This window comes from Phocoena phocoena, chromosome 9 (genome assembly GCF_963924675.1).
Source record: "Phocoena phocoena chromosome 9, mPhoPho1.1, whole genome shotgun sequence".
NCBI lineage: Eukaryota > Metazoa > Chordata > Mammalia > Artiodactyla > Phocoenidae > Phocoena > Phocoena phocoena.
Window position 1 is genome coordinate 104,936,637 of NC_089227.1, and position 21,055 is coordinate 104,957,691.

General features: G+C 46.7%; 1 protein-coding gene across 3 annotated transcripts in view; it reads left to right on the plus strand.

Moving 5' to 3' along the window:
• The window catches only part of DNAJB6 (DnaJ heat shock protein family (Hsp40) member B6), a 35,431-nt gene extending 16,765 nt beyond the window's left edge, over positions 1 to 18,666 (plus strand). The window contains exons 2-8 of one of the 3 annotated variants that reach the window (XM_065884450.1): positions 148 to 239; positions 2,384 to 2,493; positions 4,395 to 4,454; positions 5,255 to 5,365; positions 15,728 to 15,859; positions 17,309 to 17,450; positions 17,926 to 18,666. In XM_065884450.1, the coding sequence (XP_065740522.1) occupies positions 175 to 239; positions 2,384 to 2,493; positions 4,395 to 4,454; positions 5,255 to 5,365; positions 15,728 to 15,859; positions 17,309 to 17,450; positions 17,926 to 18,031 (726 nt within the window). In that variant the 5' untranslated portion in view covers positions 148 to 174 and the 3' untranslated portion in view covers positions 18,032 to 18,666. The remainder of the gene's footprint in view (positions 1 to 147; positions 240 to 2,383; positions 2,494 to 4,394; positions 4,455 to 5,254; positions 5,366 to 15,727; positions 15,860 to 17,308; positions 17,451 to 17,925) is intronic. The other 2 variants (XM_065884452.1, XM_065884451.1) reach the window with 2 other exon arrangements.
• Positions 18,667 to 21,055: the final 2,389 nt, after the last annotated feature.

Below are 21,055 nucleotides of genomic sequence, written 5' to 3' on the forward strand. Positions count from 1 at the left end.
TCCCAGATGAGGCCCCGGCCCAACAGGCTGGTGGTTAGTGCCCAGGCAAGGCGACACACACCCCTCACCCCTGCTCTGTCCGCCCCTGCCCCCAAGATGAGCCCAGCCTTGGCAGTCTTGTCACTGACCGTGGATTTCTGATTGCAGGACTCGTTTCCAACAGCCGGTTAAAACATGGTGGATTACTATGAAGTTCTAGGCGTGCAGAGACATGCCTCAGCCGAGGATATTAAAAAGGCGTAAGTAATCGTATTTCTGAATGAGTTAATCTGTGCGCTGGTATGCTGGTCATTTGCAGTGTAACTTTATATCGCCCCTAGAAACGGCACTTCAGGTGGTGTGAGTCTGACTGCTGCAGTCTAGTTTGAATTGTAGACAGCATTTAACAAGTTAGCTTTTGCCTCAGACCTAGGCCCACCTTACCACCTGTCATTCAGGGAGAAGAGGGCACTTGGTTTCCTCTGTCACTTTGTCTTGGGACAGTGGATTCCATTTCTGCTGGAATCAGATCAAAAACTTGCTGAGGATGTGAAATCAGCCTAAAGAACTTTGATGCTGGACTTGGAAGTGGAGCTGCCTTGGTGCTCGTAGGGTTGTCACCATAACATCCTTGGTGTAGTTGCTTAAAGGTCCCCGTTGCATGACCCTGTCCTGGTCCACGTTCACGCTTGAGCCTAGCGCTGTCTGTCCTTGCTGAACCTTTGTGACCAGGGCCTGGCCCACGGGAGGCATCTGAGGCAAGTCTCAGGTCACGGGCAGCTCTCAAGGTAAACTGGGATCGATTTAATTCAGTGTTAACGTACAGCAGAAGGTTGATAGATTTTTAGCCTAGCTCCAGACTAATGCGTAAGCCTGGAATAATAGGGAATCAGTTTCCGGTTTGTGTTGCAGGAACTAGCTTTTTAAGGCTTAATGAAGTCTATATTACTAGACTCAGTAGGTGTGCAGATGGAAACGAAGGATTTTTGAACCAGGTCGTTCTTTTAAAAATGCTCAACTAATTCAGCAGGTTGACTGCTGTTGGGCATACCTGAAGCTGCTTGCAGAATATCCCTGTGTCAGACCTTGGCCAAGAAACAGTGGGGACCATGCGGCCAAGGACGTACCTTAGAGCTGTGTCACCGGTGGGCTGTGGGGTTCCTCACACTCGCTCACGGTTACAAGCAAGAACAGTTTGGTACAGTTGGAAGTAATTGTACTGTTCTTAGTAAGTGTAATATGTGCACAGTACTTACATGAACCGATGGGAAATCATGCCTGTGTTGTGCCAGACACGATTAGAGCGCAGTGTCTCTGGGTGACTAAAGCAGTGGAGTGGAGAGGCGAACACATGGCGCCCCTTAACTCACAGCGTTATGCCTTGGATCTAAAGGAGTCTAGCAGTCGTTCACAAGGCGTAGATAATTGAACCTTATTCTGGACGCGCGTACATTTCTTCACTTTCACACGAGCGTGCTAGTGCAAACCAGTTGTTTTTTCTCTCTTTATCCTTTTGTAGGGTTTGTCTTTTTTTAAATGGAGGGTTTGTAGCAGCACTTGAGGGGTTTTGGTCTGCTACTGCATGGTTAGGTCCTCAGTGATTTAATAATAAAGTACTGTTTTATCATTAGATTCCAGCTTTAATCCGGTTTTAGTAAGTGAAGCTGAGGTTTTTGATTAAAATGCTGAAATTAAATGGAACCACAGCAGCCTTACATGAATAACTTGCCAAGTGTTAGAAGGACTGTTCGGTTCGTATTCTAGTCTTAGATTTTTAAGGAGCACGCCCTCTCCCTGTCTCGTGCCCCCCCCCCCCCCGCCCCGAAATGTACACCGCTTATGTGTAGCTAATTAGAAAAGAGGACTTTTTTTTGTTACTTGGAAAGCATGTACTTGTTAATGTTAATTGGAACCATGGAGCAGACCGACCTTGGTCATGGAATCTTTAAGTGAATCTTGAATTCAAATCTCAAGTCGTGAAAGATGCTGGAATATTCCACTGTGCTGTGGCCAGTGGCCCACCTTCGCCCACTGATGCGAAAGTAATGGGCTGGTCAGGTGATGGGGACGTAGGGATAGGGCCAGTCACGTTGGCTCCTTCCTCAGGGAGCAAGGCCTTTGTCTGCACGCGCTCCATTTTCTCAGCCTTAGCACCATGAGTGCATGCTGCCCATACTTTGGTCCTCACACATTTTAAAAACTTTTTTTATCTCTAGATGTGGGTTTGTATTATGCTGTCGATTTTAGAACCTTTTTTTTCATTCTGGCAGAAAGGGAGATGTTACAATAGAGACTAAGGTTAATCTCGCTAGTTTGCAGCTGTGATTTTTTTGCTTAATTATGTTTGAAAGTCCACTGGCTTTCTGGACATTGGATTGATCAGGACCCTTTTACTCCTTTTAAGATACAGGAAACTGGCACTGAAGTGGCATCCAGATAAAAATCCTGAGAATAAAGAAGAAGCGGAGAGAAAATTCAAACAAGTAGCCGAGGCGTATGAGGTGTTGTCGGATGGTGAGTAGCCCAGCGTGGACTGTGCCCTCCCCAGGGCCTGCGGACGGAGGGGTGGTTGAGTGAGCTGTGGGACAACGAGAAGGGTCTTTCTTGTGCACACTTGACATTCCTGTTCCTGGCAGCCACCTGGTAGGTTAGCCGTGAGTGCTGTGGGCACCCTGGCCTCTAGACTTCTCCTAGGGTGGCTCTTTTAAAGCAGTCCTGACCCCTGGTCTGGGGACTGACGGGACAGGTCAGGTCGCGGGAATCTGTCTGGGTCTCTGTGGGTGCGGTCACTTGTGTAGTTGGTATCGTGACCTCTCATCCCCGTTGCCCTGCTGAACACCCTGTGTGAATGTGCTGGCTTCTGCTCGAAAGGATCTCCTGCGCGTCAGGAAATCAGGCATTGCGCGTAACAGCTGAGGTTCAGACTTCGCAGCTTGTAGGTTTCCCTCCCCAGGTCTAGAGCTTAGGTATTGAATGGAACTGAAAGTCAGATCTGCTGGCTTAGTTTCAGGGGTCATGCGGAAGGTAGCTGTCAGCCAGATAGATTCCCCGGCTTCTTGGTAAGAGAAGCGTTGTGTGTGGGCCGTGTGATAGGGAGAAGACTGGAGAACTGCTGACACCACCTTGCCAGGAAGCAGTACAGGAGGGCCTGGTATGAGTCGAGGCGGAGACTGTAAAAGATGAGAGGCGGACTCACTGGCCACAGGGAGTGGACCCTTTGCTCCAAGTGTCACTACATGTAGCCAGGTTCACTGTTAAAAGAGAGTTCTGATTTTAGAACCAGCTCCATGTGACCGTCACCCGTGTTGACAGCTGACCATCTTATCCCGTGGTGACACCTGTGTTGACACGGGACCATCTTGCTTATGTCCTAATAGCCCCTCCCACTTTATTTTGAAGGAAGGCCTAGTCGTCTTATTTCACAAGTAGCTTTTGTCCTTGTTGTCCTTGTCTTTGTCCTGGTGTTCATGTGCTGATCCAGCACTCCCAGATCTGCGGATTTCACGGACCAGGGACACTAGAAAAATGGAGGACTAAAGTCAAGCTTGATTTCTGGTAGAGAGAGAACCTTTAAACTCCCATAAAGATGCTGCTTTTTTGTTTTTTTTGGTGAGGGCGAGTGTATTTTTCATGTTCTCTTATTCAGCCTTCAATCCCAGGAGTTACCTTCACAGATAGACAGTTACTGTTCTTACAAGTCTCTGATTACCAAAAACTGGCTGTAAATGCTTTGCTTCTACACTTGTTTCCCCATAAACTCCTGTTATTTTACCACACGATTTTGTAGAACATGAGACTTTAGGGGAACACACACTGTGTATGAAAAGAACCTGTACGTCTGAGCAGGGCTGCATCGTAGTTGTTTTTATTCTAGAATACAAATGATAAGATGACCAGGGATAGTAGACCATCATCAAGGCTTGGGTGGGCTCTTGCCTTAGACCAGGGTGATCAAGCTGTAGGCTTTGGGTTGGCTCTTACTCTGGCTGTTACTTAGTTCGTCTCCTTTCTGCCCTCACCAAGTCCCTGTCCTGTTCGTCTTTGTGCCACAGATCTTATCCCCCAGTTGGACTTTGTAGTAAGAAGGTACATGTCTAGGGTTGGAATCGTTTTGCAACTTTATGGTGGGGTTTTGATGTAGTATGCATGGGCGCAGTGAGCAGTAGAGTGAAATAAATGTTTTAAACTTTGTAGTACTTAAAAACGTTTCGAGTTGTTTTTAAGGGAGAGAAGCACTTAGATGTTCCCTCTTTTGCCTTTTCATCTACAGTAAGGGAGGCCTAGCTCTTTAAAATTGATCGTGGAAATTGAGAACCACAGCGGGTCTTTGGGTTTACAACTTTGGAAACACTTTATTGAATTTTGAGGGCAAAGAACAACTTGGTCTTTACTGACTTGTCTTTTTAAATTTATAGCTAAAAAACGGGACATCTATGACAAATACGGCAAAGAAGGATTAAACGGTGGTGGTGGAGGTACGTGTGTACACGTTGGTCTTTCTCTTGGCCTTGTAGTGACAAGTGGAGGTGGTCTGACGGCAAAGGGTCTTATGGGGGTTCAGTGTGTTATTTCTCTTGGACACTCATGTTTCAGTAAATACAAACGCAGTCTGGAGGGTGGGCTGGATGGGGGAAGGGAGGAGAAATTGATAACACGGAAAAAGCCTATTAAAAATCTCGTTATACTAGGAAGTGTATATTGGTGTACACTTTGTAGATAGGAAATACTGTAAAACCTCACGTCATGAGTTTGTACCCCGAGAGCAGTACCTGGTATGTCAAAATAGCCTCAGGGTTTAAAAACCAGATTCTTTCGCCAAAGTAACTGCCTCTGGTGGTGAGGCCTAGACGTGTGTATTTTTGATGAAAAGTTCCTGCAGCGATCTGCTGTCCTTCTGGCTCCACAGTGGGCATTTGGACATTCACGCTCCAAACTGACCGTACACACGTATGAGTGAATGTTTATGTGCTTGGCTTACGTGAAGTTTCACAACAAAGAATAAAAATAGTGTTATACTGTGTGCTGGTGACACACTTAGAGATGGTGAGGCAGCCCTCGTGCTGTATGCAGCTCAGGAACGCTGACGTCCAGGCGTGTCGCCCAGCTCTGGGCTCAGGTGGTTTTGATCTCGGTAGGGCTTGAGAGAGCCTCAGGTTTCTGAGACATTTTCCTTTTGAGATCGTGATTTATACTGCAATCGAATGTTCTGTAGACAAGTGGTTGTGTGTCAGCCGCGAGCAGGAACCCGTAACAGAGCTGTGCTTTGCTCCTGCAGGTGGAAGTCATTTCGACGGTCCGTTTCAGTTTGGCTTCACATTCCGAAACCCAGATGATGTCTTCAGGGAATTTTTTGGTGGAAGGGACCCGTTTTCATTTGACTTCTTCGGTAAGTTCATCATCTGCGTCGTTGGTTACATAATGTGTCCGTGACTCGCGAAGACAGACATACGCGTTCTGTGTAGCCGCAGTTGTAGCTTGTCCTTAAACTTGCTGTCTGAGCAGTGCAGGAGTTTAACTAAACCCCTTCTCCTCCTCCCTTCAGAACACTTCCCTGAATTTTACACCTCGCGTGTTTACATAATGAAGGCTCTCGTGTACTCATTTCCTTGGCTGTGTCTGGCTCTGCTGAACTACCTCTGCAGTGGGAAGGATGTGGACACGGGGGGCTCAGAAATGCTGTTCCTGGTCGGACGATGAGTTCTGTGTGTAATAGTCTGGTTAGAAACGCTAAGTATCGGGGCACATATTGTTCAGAAGACATTTGATCTATAAACTTGTTTTTCTAATTTGTGGTGTTAGGACTATCGAGTTTGTAGTTTTTGAAAAGAAAGGACACCTCTAGAGCAAGGCATCACAGATGTTCGTCTCTGAGAGAATAGCTTTGCCAAAGGAGACCGTCCTGCTGTAGCTGCTGTTTCATTGTAGGAGAGGGTTTCCCATCCGCTGCACCTCTTGGTCCTGGTGCCCGACTAGAGGCAGAGTGTCGGGAGCTCATGTTAGGGTCTGGTGTCGGGAACGTCCTGTGTGCTGGGCGACTCGAGAGGTCAGGGTTCATTCAGCCTGTGCTGCTGAGGCCACTGTTGTCTTTGGCTCCTGGAGGGGGAGACGTACCCTGTGTTTGCTCCGAGCTTCATTGCCTGGAGCCTGGTCGACAAGGCTGAACGCCACCTGCAGCCCCTCAGGAGGGAGACAAGAACAGCAGTTCTGTCTGCAGCTAACACGGGAACTGGTGGATCCTGCCCATCGCAGGCACGAAGAGGAGTAAGGCGCTACCGTGTCTGGTAGGTGTTGGGCCTTTTACCTGGCGCGGTCCTTCAGTTTATTTCAGATGGGGGTTCAGAGAGACTGTCCTTATTTATTTATTTTAGCATCTTTATTGGAGTACATTGCTTTACAACGGTGTGTTCGTTTCTGCATTTCCGTATTTTTTACTGTTGTATGGCTTTACTTTTTAAGAAAGTAGCTTATGGAGGAGAGGTGTGTACGTATAGTAGCGTATATTAGCGTTTTCACGGACAAATGTAACAACAAAAGGTAAGCAGGGGAGTGTTCCAGTGGGATGGGGGAGGGGACTATGTCATCTTTCTTAAAGACTTTATTTTTTGCATTAATTACTGCTACCATAAGCAGAAATATGTATTGGGAAGGCTCCCTATAAATATGATACAAAACATAATTATGTCCTTTATTAATTTTCCCTTATATTGGTAAGATATCTTACTGTAAGAAAAGCACAAACAGTTTTAACGATCTTTCCCGTCTTAAAATTACCTTGTGTCTCATTACAACCTTTAGCGAGCTCCAGATGTGTTATTTTGGGGAGCAGGGCAGTGCTGGGTGAAATTGGCCCGGTCTCTGCCACCTCGAGCTGTGATGGGGGTGGCAGAGAAGGCAGAGCAGGCTGCCCTTGCCAGGGCTGTGGCCGGCGGCTCATACGTTCTTCTTCATCACTTACAGGGCTTCTCAAGGGAAGAGTCCCTTAGTGCTTGAACAGTAGCCAGGTTTTGTTTTCCTTGGGAGAAAAATCTGACAGGCCAAGCTTTCTCATGAAAAATGATTTTCCTTGAGCCGCTCTTTCTAGAGTGAAGAAGGGCTAGAGATGATAACCAGACGTGGGTGAGTTAGGTAGCATGTGGTTCTCGCCCATCGTGAGTACTGATTTCCACACCTTCTAAACTGAGATTCGTGTATAGAAAGAAATCTTCATGTGCGTGTGTAATCCCATCGTGAGTACTGATTTCCACACCTTCTAAACTGAGGTTCGTGTATAGAAAGAAATCTTTATGTGCGTATGTAATTCGCTTAGAAGAGTTACAGATTGCAGGACGTACGGTGGAAATTTCTTCCGTTGGATTCAGAGTCCAGTTTAGGAGAGACCTAGTCGTCCTGTAGATCTAGACTCTCGGGCCCTCTGTTTGAGATGCAGCGTTGCTCACGTTGTAGCGCTAGGCGTTTCCCATGTTTCTCATGATTAGCGTGGCAGCGATAACTTGTCCAGTCCATTCTTGTAGGTGTTCTAGGTGACTTCCATTTTCAGGCTCTCAGGGTTTACACACAGGAAGAGAATCTGCGCCACGGCTGCTGCATGTATGAAGTAACAGTGCGGCCCGATGGCGGTATGTTCAGTGCAGATCCGAGTGAACCTAGGGTTGGGGGTTTTCTGCTTTAGCAGTGATTTAGTGGATGTTTCTCAGTATCCAGATCAACCCGGTTGTAACGTCCATTTATAGTGGGTGTGTTCGTTTTTCATCTTAATTTTTCACACGACCAACTTTTTTCCGCTCCCGTTTTCCAAAACAAAAAGAGTAGCTCAAAACCTGTTAAAAGACATTCTGAGCGTCGCTTTGCGTTTATCAGAGTATAAAACCCTCTGACTTCAGACTCCCCAGATGAAAGGGGAGGAGACTTGAAGAACCAGAGCTGGTGGGAAGGATTGAGGCCTGAGGGGTGCCGCACAGACTGCCACGCTGCAAGGAATGTTATGTGGTGGGAAGAGGACGTGGGCCTCCTTGACAGACGCCTTCCCAGAGAGGCAGGGGAAACCATTTCTAAGACACTGAAGACTGGCTCTGCAGTGGGGGATGCAGGCCGACCTTTCAAGGCTGACTTTCCCGAATGCAGAGCATGCACAGAACTGGCCTTAGGAGCGTGTTACTTGGAAAGAACTAATGAGCAGGGATTACCCTGATGTGAATTAGGGCGGTCTTGTCGTTTGTTTATTACTGAAGGAGCCCGTTACTTGCTAGAATGATGTTCTGAGATGGAAAAGCTTCGACCATTACAGCCTAGCAGGAAATGCTGTCTGGGAGGCATTTCTCCTGACTCGTACCCTCTGGTTGGCTAGCCAAAACCAGGCTCTGAAACCGAAAGCCTCTTCCCGAGCGAGAGTGAGTTCACTTCGCTCGTGTCCCATCCGTGTGGGCGCGGGTCCTGCGTGGGCACCCGGCCGAGGAGGGGAGAGGCGGGGGCGTGGGTGCAGCCAGGCGTGGGGGGTCGTGAGCCGGTCGTTTTGTCCTCCTCCAGGGTCACGGAGGCGGCTGGCAAGGAGCTGGAGCCTGGGGAGGAGGTGGTGGTGGAGGCCAGCGAGGCCCTGGGGGTGGTAGCCAGCGAGGTGACGAGGAGCCCGGTGGGGCGGGGCGGGGCGGGGCGTGGCGGGCTCCCCAGCAAGGGCCTGGAGGTCATCTCCAGTGAGGACGGGCCCCCGGGGGCCTGAGGGGTGTGAGGACGCGGGCCGAGCTCGAGGCCCTGCTCCTGCCCCGGTGGGCTGTGCGGTGAGCGGGGGCCTGACTCCCTGCCCACAGTGTGTCTGGAATAGACTTCCTGCTGCTAGTGCCTGACCGTCCTTGGGCGGCTCCCCGCGGCCGTTGTGGAGGTGAGTGGAGACGCACAGGGGCCTGGGACGCCCTGCAGGCCACCCTCCACGGGGAAGCCATGTCACAGCCCGAGGCAGCGCCTGTGCTAGTGTCCGAGCTGCGGGAACAGCAGACCCCGAGGTTGGAGCCTGAGACGGTGCGCCTGGCTGGGTCCCTCCCCAGGCCTCTTCCAGCTTCTGGTGGCCTCAGATGGTCCTTTCTGTGTCTTCACATCGTGTTCCCTCTGCGTGTCCAAATGTCCCTTTTTATAGGGACACTAGTGACATGGGATCAGGGCCACCCGGGAGAGCTTGTAACTGGATCGTCTGCAGAAGCCCTACTTCCCACATGAGGTCACAGTCACTGGCCTGTGGGTTAGGAAGGCCGCATCGATGGGGGCCCCGTTGACGGTATAACGTGTGAAGACTTGTCCCGCGGTTTAGGAACAGCACATTTTGAGAGGGGAAGCCTTTGAAGTCAGGCGCGCCGAGAGGAGCTGGACGTGGGAGAGCGCAGCTGCGGCGGTGGGAGAGGCCCTTGGGAGAAGCAGGGCCTGGGTGGTGACCCCCCGGGTGGGCCTGAGACCCGGTGGCCAGCGTGCCCCCGTCCCGTGCACCCAGGCTCCACCTGCACAGACCTGCACGCGTGGAATTGGAAAGGCGGCAAGGAGTAAGGCTTCAGGTCCACACCAGCAGCGTGTGGAGTTTCCTGCTAAAGGAGTTAAAAGAAAAACACTTTGCGCGAGACTTAAAACGACTACGAAGCCCCTGGTCCCCCACGCTGGGGGAGGGGTGCTGTGGCCAGGAGGACAGGAGGGTGGCTCTGTCCGTGTTTGGGAAGTCTTCTGTCCGAACGGGCAGCAGGCGTTCGAAGATAGTTGGGCGAGGGTGGGTGCTGTGCCGGCGGGCCTCGTGTTCCTCTGCGCCAGACCCCAGCCCATCCCCAGCGGGAGGGGAAAGGGTTTCCTGAAGAGGGCATGCTCGGTGGTTTTCTGGGCACAAGAGCAGCAGCCCTGAGGTTTGGATCATCTCCCCCGGGGAAGCCAGCACCTGCCACGAGTTAATTTTGAGGGTTTAATGGAGCTCCCGGTGCCACCCAGGGCAGAGCTCCCCGAGTCCGTGTAGGGCTTGCTCACCTTCTCTTCCTCCTGGAGCTGTGCTCCCCCGGCCTCAGGTGCTGGGCGGGTGGCTCCCTAGTGGTTTGTGAGGGGGCACATGGCACCAAGAGAGAGAAGGGACTCTGGCGAGACGGGCCGCACACTGACCCTCACAGACTCCTGAGAGGGACAGAGAGTCTCAGGGAGCCCAGACCTCTGCTGGCGTCTGAGATAGGGTGGTTTGGGTCCAGGGTGTGTATTTGGGACCCTTGGCTTGGTCAGGTTTTTGTAATCACTAGAAAATACAGTGCCCCTACGAGACCTGTGATGAAACTAGAAATTGCATTTTGTAACACAGTAGTTGCATGCAGAATTGAAAGTATGCTGTTCACTTGGCATGTATTTATTACCTGCTTACTGTTCAGTGCCAGGCACCACCCCGATGCTGGTTCAGCCACGGAGATGTGTCCCAAACCCATCCTCCCCAGGGTTCCAATCTCGCATCACCCTGTGGCCGTGTTTCTGATTTGTTTCCGTTTCTGTTTCAGATTCTTTTCAAATACGTTGTTTTCTACTTCTGAATATGAGAAAAAAACATTTTAAAACTTGGAGTTGTTGTGAAAGGAGTGTTTTGGTTTTTGTTTGTGGTGTTGGGATTAGCTGGGAGATTATCACGTTGAGATCTGTCTGCTCCCCATGGCCTTTGAATTTCAAGTGTTTCCCCTTTCCTAAGGGTTGCTGTAGTTGAGCTTTGAAACTGTAGTACAGTGTGATTTTCCTTTGTTTGAAATGCCCAGGATGCTTTTTCGAGTTTATGGTGTTATCCTTTTTTGTGCAGTTCTTTGTGTGTGTGCCTGGGAACTTGATGGTGTGCGGCCATAAGGGAGGGACCGGCTGCTGCCCTAAGTCACCAACGCAGGCCTCTCCCTCGCCTGGGTTTTGTGTTCACTGAAATGTTTCCTTTGGGACAGAGGGAAGAGTGCTGGTAATCATGGCACTTGGCTTTGCGTCTGTTGGCGTTTGGTGTGGATTTCAGTATTTGGCTTGAGTTGGTTTCAGCCAACCATTGTGGTGTGGTTACTCTTCTGTCAGATACTGAATTTTGGTAAAATTTAAGAAAATGTGTGTCTCTAAACGTCTTTGCACTTAGTTTTTTCCTTAAGTCTTCCTCTATGTACGTATGCGTGTAAACATTTGTCCCGTTTTGCGCTTAATTTTTTCACAGCATTCAGTGCAGTGTACTTTTTGTCGTAAGTTTGACATCGTTACTTAGGGTGTTGATCAGTTTAGTGTTCTGCAAATACCGCCTTCACGGATTGCATTCAGCACTTCTGAGAGAAGCGCAGGATCTTACCAAGTTGTAGAGGTGTGCTTGATCCAGGACGCCTGAGACACTGGAAGGAGAGAGTTAAATCATAGGGTAGGCATGTGCCTGTTTCCTGTAATATTTGTATCTCACAGCACAGCATTGTTACGGGATAAAGACCTGGCTAGAGACCCTTCTAAAAGGACCAAGGACACAGAATTTAGGAAGTCTTTTAGAAATGTATTTAGGTTGTCCAGAGAGATAGATCCAACAGGGTGTGTATCTCTATATCTCTCTCTGAAGAAATTTAGTATAAGGAATTGGCTCATTTGATTATGAAGATGGACACTTTCAGAATCTGCAGAGCTGATGTCCCAGTTTGACTCCATCAGGCTAGAAGTGCCATCAGTGTTCCGGTTCAGAAGCCATCAGGCAGGAGAATTCTCTCGTGTTTGGCGGGGGAGAGCGGGGAGGGTTGGCCTTTTGGTCTATTCAGCCCTTTAGCTGGTGGGATGGGGCCTGCCCACGTTGGGGAGGCCAGTCTGCTCTAATCAGCCTACTGATGTGAACGGTCATCTCACCTGAGAACACCCTCGGAGATGCACCCAATAGCTGGGTGCTGTGGCCCCTTCAAGTTGACACACAGAAGCTGTCCGCTCCCTCCCAACTTGGCACCCACACTCGTTATCTCCTTAAACCACGCTTAATCTCCAAATGGAGACAATAGCAAGATCGTAATCGTGCCTAATGTGATGGCTGTCCTGCATGTAATCGAGAATGCGCTAACCTTTCTCCCACATAGGAGGTAAGGTCCTTGAACTTACCTTTCTCCTTGTCCCATAGCTGAAACACTGTGATGCAAAGCCTGCATTTGATGTGATGTGATGTGATAAGGGGGTAAAAGAGGCAAGAAGATAAAGCTGTGCTCAGTGTTTATGAATACCATGTGTGCACAAAGTATCCATAAAGCAATGAGGAGGACGTACACTCGGCAGCTGCACCCCTTGTTTCTGTGACAGGGCCTGTGGGCACAGCTGCTGTCTGTAACTACCTTCTTCTTCCGCCTGGTCCATGTTCCCTTTGCCCACCAGGCACCTCGGCTGGCGGTGTGGTTCTGTATCCCTGGGGGAGTGAAAGTAAAGAAGTACTTGGTAGAATATTTGGTTATGTTGACATGTCTCATTAAAACTTAGAGTAAATGTAGTATTTGCCCCTTTTTTAACCTCAAAAATAATAATATAACACAGACTCAACGTAAGAAATTGGAAAACATAAATGAGATAAAAAGGAGGGAGGGGGAATCAACCTTTGTCTTACCACCAATTGAAAGTCCACTGTCAACATTTTTCAGATATTATAGTTGGGATGTGTGTGTGTATATATATATATATATATATATATATATATACACATATATGTTCTCTTCTGCCTTTTTCTAAAGCGTAAACTTGATGACCATTCAAATACTTGCATTTAACATGCTCTCCATTCATTTACTCTTCTGGAAAATTAGGTAAGTTTCAGTTTTCACTATAAATGCTTTGGACTCCTTTAGTATAGTAAGTTATTTCCATGTTTGATGAGTTGATTTCCCTGAAGTAGAATTGAATTGCTGGATTGAAGGGTCTTTAAAAATTGTATTTAGCTTGGGGGCTGAAGATCGTAAAAGCTCATGGTCCATACTCCCCAAACCAGCAGCAGCCAGTGATGGGAAGCTCTTAATAAGGACTTGCCTGATCTCACAGTGGCACCTGTTAACAACACATCACTATAATCATGACATTTTTTTAATGTGTTTCTTGGTGTCACCATGACTGTTACAAATGAGACTTTTCATTTTTAGGGTTAACTGTAATATCTGAAACTACACGTTAAAATACGGTGACTACTTGAATTGTAGAAAGTCATATTTAGGCTGTATAATAGAAAAATATGCGAGATAAAAGATTTTAAAAATAAAAGAATACAAAAGTACAAGAAGATGTACTTGAAAAGCCAGCTGGCCTTCTTACAGCACACTACTCAGCCAGCTTTTGAAGCAGCTTCTGAAGGTGATTTTATAATTATGAAAGGCTTAGTTTAGCTTCACGTGAACAAATTACAACCGTTTGTTCAGTGGTGGTATCACATGGACACTGGTTTAAGTTGGTCTCCAAAGCCTTGTGAACAACCTTTAAAGATTTAGTTGCTGTATGAACCTTAAATTGTAACATAACTGATTGTTACGGCAGTAATAAAAGGAACATTGCAGAAGGACACAAACAACGTGATTCAGTGTAAACTAAAACTTTAGAGCATGTGCAGAACAGCACATCGTTTAGGAACTCATATGTGGATAGTGAAAATCTAAAGCTGGTCCTGTAGATTCTTCTTAACGGCTACTGCTTGAAAGAGAAAATGACTGCACTGTGAGTTGAAACTGTACTTGTTATATTACGTTTGTGTGTCTTAACGTGGGTGGTTGTAACATAGGAATGTTAATTATCTGCCATCTTGTAGCTCGGATCTATAGGGAATGTGTCCCTGCAGGTGTGTAGGCCATGATAATAAGGTAAAAGGTGACTTAGTAAATAGAACGCTTGTATTTTATTTGAACAGGATGAAGTCTCTGAAGAAATTTACAGAATGTCTCCAGCTCTAGATAAAGTTTATGGTCCATTTTTCTACTTACACTTCTAGATATGGTAATAATGGGACTGTAAGCCCTGTTCACAAGGTAGCTGGTAAATGAATTTCTTAAAGTTGTGTTTGAAAACAGTGGCGTTTACTGTGGAACGTGGGAATTAAGTGCAAGACCAGCAGGCCCTGGAGCTTTCTTGTTCACAGCAGAGGCCCTTGCCCAGTGCTGCGTGGGGCTCGGGCCCCCTTTGGGGTGGTGGACCTGGTCTCTGTGCACATGTTCACTCCTTCTCCCTCTAGCATTCCTTCTTTCTGGTCTCTCAACAGGCCACCAGTGACCAGGTTTTCTAAATGTTTGCTTCTTCAGGCCTGTTTTCGTGTACTTTGCATAGCTCTCTTATTTAAGAGAGGCCTTGTAGGTTTTTATTTTTTTTTGCTTTTTAAAAAATTTTTATTTATTTTTGGGTCTTCGTTGCTGAGCACAGGCTTTCTGTAGCTGCGGCGAGCGGGGGCTGCTCTTGTTGCAGAGCACGGGCTCTAGGCGCGTGCGGCCATGTCGTTTTGCCACCCCTTTCCTCGCCCCCATTCTGATATTGTTTAAGCTGCCTTGGCCTTGCCTGGCCCTTGGTCATTCCTCAGGGTCTGTGAGCAACAGCGCACGTAACCTCTCGCACATCCTTTCAGGTCACTGCCGGTTGCCCTGGGGGTGTGGCACGCTGCTCAGGTCACATTTGTCTGTAAACATGAGTGCGCCATGAATCTCAATTTCTACTTGGTTTTGTGCTCACTGTGTGTTTATTTTTCTGTTTACTTTTATTTCTTTCATTTCACTACTCAAATGCATTAACTTCCTGCTTTGGTCACTCTTGCCTTGTCTTAAAAATATGCCGTGCTGATTCTGTAGTTTGTGTGTTGTGGGTTGCTTTTCTCTTTCCCCAACGTGCATTTCCAGCTTACTCACCCATCAGGAGTCCTTGTTTTCATTTCTTAAAGAATTCCTGTTTCTTCGAAAAAAAAAGTATAGCGCTGATTAATTTCATAGAACCTCAGTGAATTTTCTTAAAAGCTTGTGTAATTCATGTTTTCAGTAGGTGCTCACTGATTGATAATAACAACCAAAAAAAGCCCCTAAACTGTCAAGGCTGATCTTGCTTTTATTTTCAGGAGCATCTCCAGTAGTAATACGATGCCTATTCACGTCAGTAATTTTCTATTAAAGTATAATGTAGTGGCTGCCAATTAACATTTATTCAGATTTGACTTCAGCTCATCCTTCCTAAATTTTTTTTGAGATGTCAGGCTTACAGAAAAGTCGAAGGGATTCCTTAGCACTTGGCTCAGAATAACCGGCTGTTAAATTTTGCCTCACTTTGCTACAGCGTTCTCTTGCGTTATAAGTAAATACGTTAGAAAAATCCGTTCTTGTTTTTATTCCTGAATGACTTTGGAGAAGGCAACCCAGACTCCATGCAGTACGACTGCTTAGGTGTGAAATCCTAACCTTTTAAATGGCGTCAGCTGGGACAGTGTCTACCAGAACTTTCAGTAAAAAGCTATGTTAAAACAGCTCTCTGTCCAAGTCTGTAGTGCAGATTGATGACCTTGAGTTTTATATTTATAGTGTTGTGTTTTTTTGTTTGTTTGTTGTAAATCCCTGATGTATTCTAGCTTTAGTTGCATTAAACAAGTAAGTAAAACTTCTGGTTAGTTGGACTTCTGGCTGCTCTGTAGATACGCTACATTGTTGTAATTTCTTGGTAAGTTTTTTGTTCCTAATGGAACAGTGTATCATAAGGCATTAACCCTTATTGAAGCTCTCCTGTGAAAAAGCAAAATTGAATCAAGATTTCACAAAGCACTTTTGTTTGTTTTTAGAAGACCCGTTTGAGGACTTCTTTGGGAATCGAAGGGGCCCCCGCGGAAGCCGGAACCGAGGCACGGGGTCGTTTTTCTCCACTTTCAGTGGATTTCCCTCTTTTGGAGGGGGATTTTCTTCTTTTGATACAGGTACTAAACGTGTGATCAGACATCAGTGCGGTGCTCTTCTAGTTCGGGCACTTTGCAGTATGTGTGTAATGCCTTTTGGTAGAACAGCTTAGCAGATTTGCCAGTATTTTTTATGTGTACAAGGCTGTGCTCAGTAACCTACATTTTTTCCTAATCTTCCCAAGAATGTTATACTTGAAAACCTACTTCTGATCTTAACTGTTAAAGGTGGCCAGCATTTAATGAAATTTCTGGTTAAAAGGAGTAAGGTGTTTTTTTTTTTTTTTTTTTTAGGAGTAAGGTGTTTTGAGATAAATAACTATGAAATAACCCGCTTAGACAATCTCACTAAATCCTTTTTTATCTAACCTCAGCAGTTAAAAAAAATTCCAGTATCTTAGGAGAGTCCAGGTTGATGGGGTCAGGAGGCGGGGCTTTAATGAGGTCTCTGTGTGACCAGAGCCAAGCTGAGTCCCCAGGTGAGGCGTGGTCACTTGTGTTCGCGCTGCCGCACAGAGCTTAGCTGTTGATGTAGAGGCCGTCCGCCAGCTGCAGTCATGTGCACACGGCCTGGTGCAGCGCTGTGTTCCACCTGAAGAATTGTAATCTTAGCTTTTCTTTGAAGCTCACCCAGTTCCTCTCAACAGAGGAGCTGCTGTGTTTCTGGGGCTCATTTTCGTTTAAACGCTCTGTGGTGAGAACTGGCTGTGCTCCTCGTACAGGCCACCCCACACAATGCACCTGCGAGGGCTCTTCTCCTCAAATGCCGGCTGGACTTGATTACACAGGGCACATGTCGGTGCACTTCTATCCAGCAGATCCTTTCGTTAGATGCCATGTAGTGTACTCAGGTGTGAGGGAGAGTAAAATAGAGCTGGTTAAAAATATCACAACAGTGCTTCATTTAAGAAATGTGTGTGGGACGCAGTCCTTACCTTTAAGGTGCCTCAGGAAGAGTTGTTAGGGAGTGTGCAATGTGTGCTGTGATGTGGGCCTTTTGGAGTGGGACAGGTAGGTAAGTTCTTTGAACAAGCAAGCAGTCTCAACATCAAAGTTGGCTTGCTTTGGTGTGGCTGTGGAAGTCAGTGTCCGTAGTCGATCACCATGTAATTGAGAATTAGTCCGTGAACTGCAGACCCGTGCTTTTCCAGATAATTCTTGGTGGTATTCTTTCTAAAACTGTTTCAGCTTTTTAATAATTCAGATTTTTATTCCCTGTGGTCACAATTACAAGGGGCAAGTCAGAAGCAAGTTGGCTTTGCCCATCTGTGGCGGGAACTTCGCCCCATTCCTGTGAGATGCGTGGCTCCAAGTTGCTCCCCTTCAGTAGGGTGAAGTGCAGGGAAGCCCAGCAGAGCCCTTTGGAAAGGGGGGGAGGTTCCTCCTGCCCTGTGGCTCTGATGGAAATGTGTGCATTAAATCAACAATGGACATACTAGTCTCTAATCTTTCTTTCCTGTTTCCCTACAGGATTCACTTCCTTTGGTTCACTAGGTCATGGGGGCCTCACCTCATTCTCTTCCACGGCATTTGGTGGCAGTGGGATGGGCAACTACAAATCTATATCAACTTCTACTAAAGTGGTTAATGGCAGAAAAATCACTACAAAGAGGTACAGTGATCTTCTCTAGTTCATATTTCTAATAAGTAGGTGTGGTGTTTCATTGGTGCCACATTTTCTTTGCACACCCTCCAGTGTGTGACATACGGGTTGTATGTTAAGTCTGTCTGGTACCATGAGAATCTCAATCTCCGATTTAGAGCTTTTCCTTCTGAATTTTTGCTCAGTGTTACATATTAGACATCACCCTTACTTAGAGCCGTGTTCATGGGTAATAGTGTGTTGGATGGTAAAATGGAACCATTCATAGTGAAACCGGGACCGTTCTGACTGCTAGTGCCTGTGCCCGTGTTCAGTGTCAGATTTTAAGAAACGCCTGTCCTCCGCAGGTTGGCTTCAGCCACAAAATGAGTAATTGCACGTATATCTGTGGCAAGTCCTGTAAAAATACGCATTTATATTCACATACGTGTTTACGTATTTGGTAACAAGATCGTAAAATGCCTCTTATTCCGCCCCCCGCCAGGATTGTCGAGAATGGTCAAGAGAGAGTGGAAGTCGAAGAAGACGGCCAGCTGAAGTCCTTGACGATAAATGGTAAGGAGCAGCTGCTGCGCTTGGATAACAAGTAGCTCGCCGCATGTACGCAGCACAGCGTCCCCTCGGGCGCGCGCCATGGGAGGATTGGCAGGAACATTTTTTTGAAGATTTCACATGAACTCGACTCTCAGTGTAACTGTACTTAATCTAAAGTATTTATACACAGCTCATCGGAGCCCTACTTGTCATAGACTTTTGAGTTTATTGTTGGGACCACATGATAGGACCATTCTTTTTTGTCTTTAAAATTGTTGTAAATCTCTGTATGCACTTTGCTTTTTTATTAAACGTAATCCAAGGTGGCCGTGACTCTTCCGTACACTAACACCAGCACGGACCTGCTTTTCCATTGTGTTTGAAACATGAGCCAAGTAGTGTCAGCTGCTGTGACGTTAACGTCGCCAGGGCGCATCTTCCACAAAGTGATTTCAAGTTTTTTCAGTATTTAGTAGTGAAAGATACTAATGAATTAATGGTAATACATTTCTGGTTTAATATAAATTGAGGATGTTTTCTAGTTGTGCATGAATGCTGGCAACTTAGTAAGTTTTGACAATTGTTTAAATATGTAACGTGTTAAGCTTAGGTTTAAAAAGTTAAGCTGGTAAACTGGGTCTTTGTCATTTGCTTAAAAAAAAAGAAAATAAATGCAAATGTGTTTGGTGCATTCTTTCCTGAGTGGGGCGAGGCCTCCTGCGTGTGTGTGTGTGACTTTGTGCCTGGGCTCCCAGAGTCCTTTCATTCCTGCTGTGTCCGGTCACTAAGGCCGATGCTGGACTTCAGTTACGTGTGTTCTTTGGTGTATTTGGAGTGCGTATGAAAATTTTCCTATCAGTGTTGAATAATGATTAGCAATAATTATTGAACATTTCTTTGGTGAGGGAGGAAACGGCTGTCCAGTTTTCCATTCTTCAGAATATGTTGTAGTTTTCTAGGTTATGTTTGATGCCAGCTCATTTAAAGATAATATGCATAGTAAAGTCATGGAACGATACAGGTGTGGGCAAATGTAAAGGTATTTCTTTTGTTTTTCAATCAGTATAATCTGTCACGATAACCATTGATAACTGGAATTCCAGCCAGGGGAATACTAAATAAGAGTTTGATTGTATTTATACTACCCCACTCGAGTTTGTTTTGGGACTAAGCAGTGTGAAACTGCTAGAAGAAGGTGTTAAAAAAGACATTGCAACCTTGAATGTAAGTATTGGAAGACAGCTGGACCCGGGAAGACAAGGAAAGGGGCTTCCGTGTGCCCCGCCGTCTTAGCTCACGGAGCCTGTGGAGAAGGTGTAGGCACACCACACGCTGGGAAACCACATTGTAGAATCTCCTTTCACAAACTAAAACCCTAGTACCAGAAAGTCTGCTTTCGTTGTTGCTGTCAGGATAGGTGGTTTCTCTGTTACTAAGTGAGAAGCTCACAGGAACGGCTGCCAGTTCCCTGACTTGGAGATTATATTTCTCATTGGTGGGTGGAACGAACCATTCGGTAGAACAGGCTCGATGGCCCCCTCAGGACACCAGGTGAATGAAGAGAAGTCTCATCCAGCCCACAGTTGTTGGTGTCCCAGGAAGCTTTTGATTGGAACCTTGGCTTTACACGTCTGAGTGTCCTGGGATGGTCGCGTTTAGTGCAGCCCCGGCTGTGAGCAAGTCGCTCCACTTGAGGGCGCAGGTGGAAGATGAACCTCTTCTGGGGACATGTTTTTAGGGGAGCGTCACAGTCACACGTTCACCATTCCCACTTTGAAAATTGCCGTTATTCTGCACGTCTGGTGATAGAAATGTTAATTAAATAGAAAAGAGAACTTGTTGCTATCGGGTCTCGTTTGCTGAGTATTTGGAAGCAGTCAGGTTCGTTCCCGCAGCCTTGGGTCCAGTGTGCTGTGAAACAGCTGTGAACGGCGTCACCACGTAAGGAGCGACTCAGGACAAGAGCATTTAATTCACGTTACAGGTCTGGTCACTTGTTAGTCCCTGTGCTTTCCGATTAAAAAACCAAAAATCTTCCTGTAGCCCTGAATGCCTTTGCAGCAGAAACTGAGCTCCCCGCAAACTGCCGGTGCCCACCGTCTGGGAGAGCCTGCCGCGGGGCTGTCACGTCATGTGTGCACTCGTCTCCTCCATGCTCGGGGGGTTATCGTAACAGTCGCTCAGGATGGAGGTCTTCTGTTCAGCTCCCCGGAGCACAGTCTTGAGGGGGCAGCAGTGTGCTCTGCTTTTCTCACTTGTGCTTTGTTTTCTCGTTCGCTGCGGTTTGCACCTCCGTTGCTTTGATGTAGTTCAGTGATGGCCAGTTGCCTCGTTCCTGCCTTTTCGGCTCAGGTTCGAAAGGTTCCAGGTTTGCTTTTAGCAGCCCAGTTACTGCTTCTTTGTGATACAGATGATACCACTGGTCACACCTGCCCTGGTAGCTCATCTTTCTTCCTCTTGAGGGTCCACAAAGGGCACATTTTAGAAGTTTGCAGAGATAGCTTTAGACTTACCTGAAGTTACTCTTGTAACCTGTGTATCTGGCCTGCTGGAGTCTTCAGTACAGATGTGGGGAAGCTCCAGGGACATTATTTGTGGGCAGCATCTTTCCGGTCAGTTTTCACTTTGTTTATTGTCTACTAAAGCCTCACCGTTCCTGCTTGATTACCCACTAGCTGTCCTCAGCCTCTTCAGGGACTGCTCTGGTTTCTCCTTTCAGCACTACATAATCACATGAAAATATTTTTATTTTTAGAGAATCCAACAGTAATTTGTAATTCATTGTCTCTGCTATTGCTTCTCAGTGGTTAGCCGTCAGCAAGTTTAGTAATGGGATAGTTCTTACTATTTCAGGAGGCTTTCAAGCACAGAATTGTGGAGTGAGTTTGAGCACTTGATATGGTGGGCAAGTGGAGGTTGAACTGTATGACCCAGTGGCTTTTTTTTTTTTTTTTTAATGAGGTACGAGATTCTGCCTCCTTTTGAGTTATTTTCGAGGTGATTGGTACTTTCAGAGTGGGTGGTTTAATGCTGCAAGTCTAGAAACATTTGCTTAAATAATTAGATTCTTCCTCAGTCAC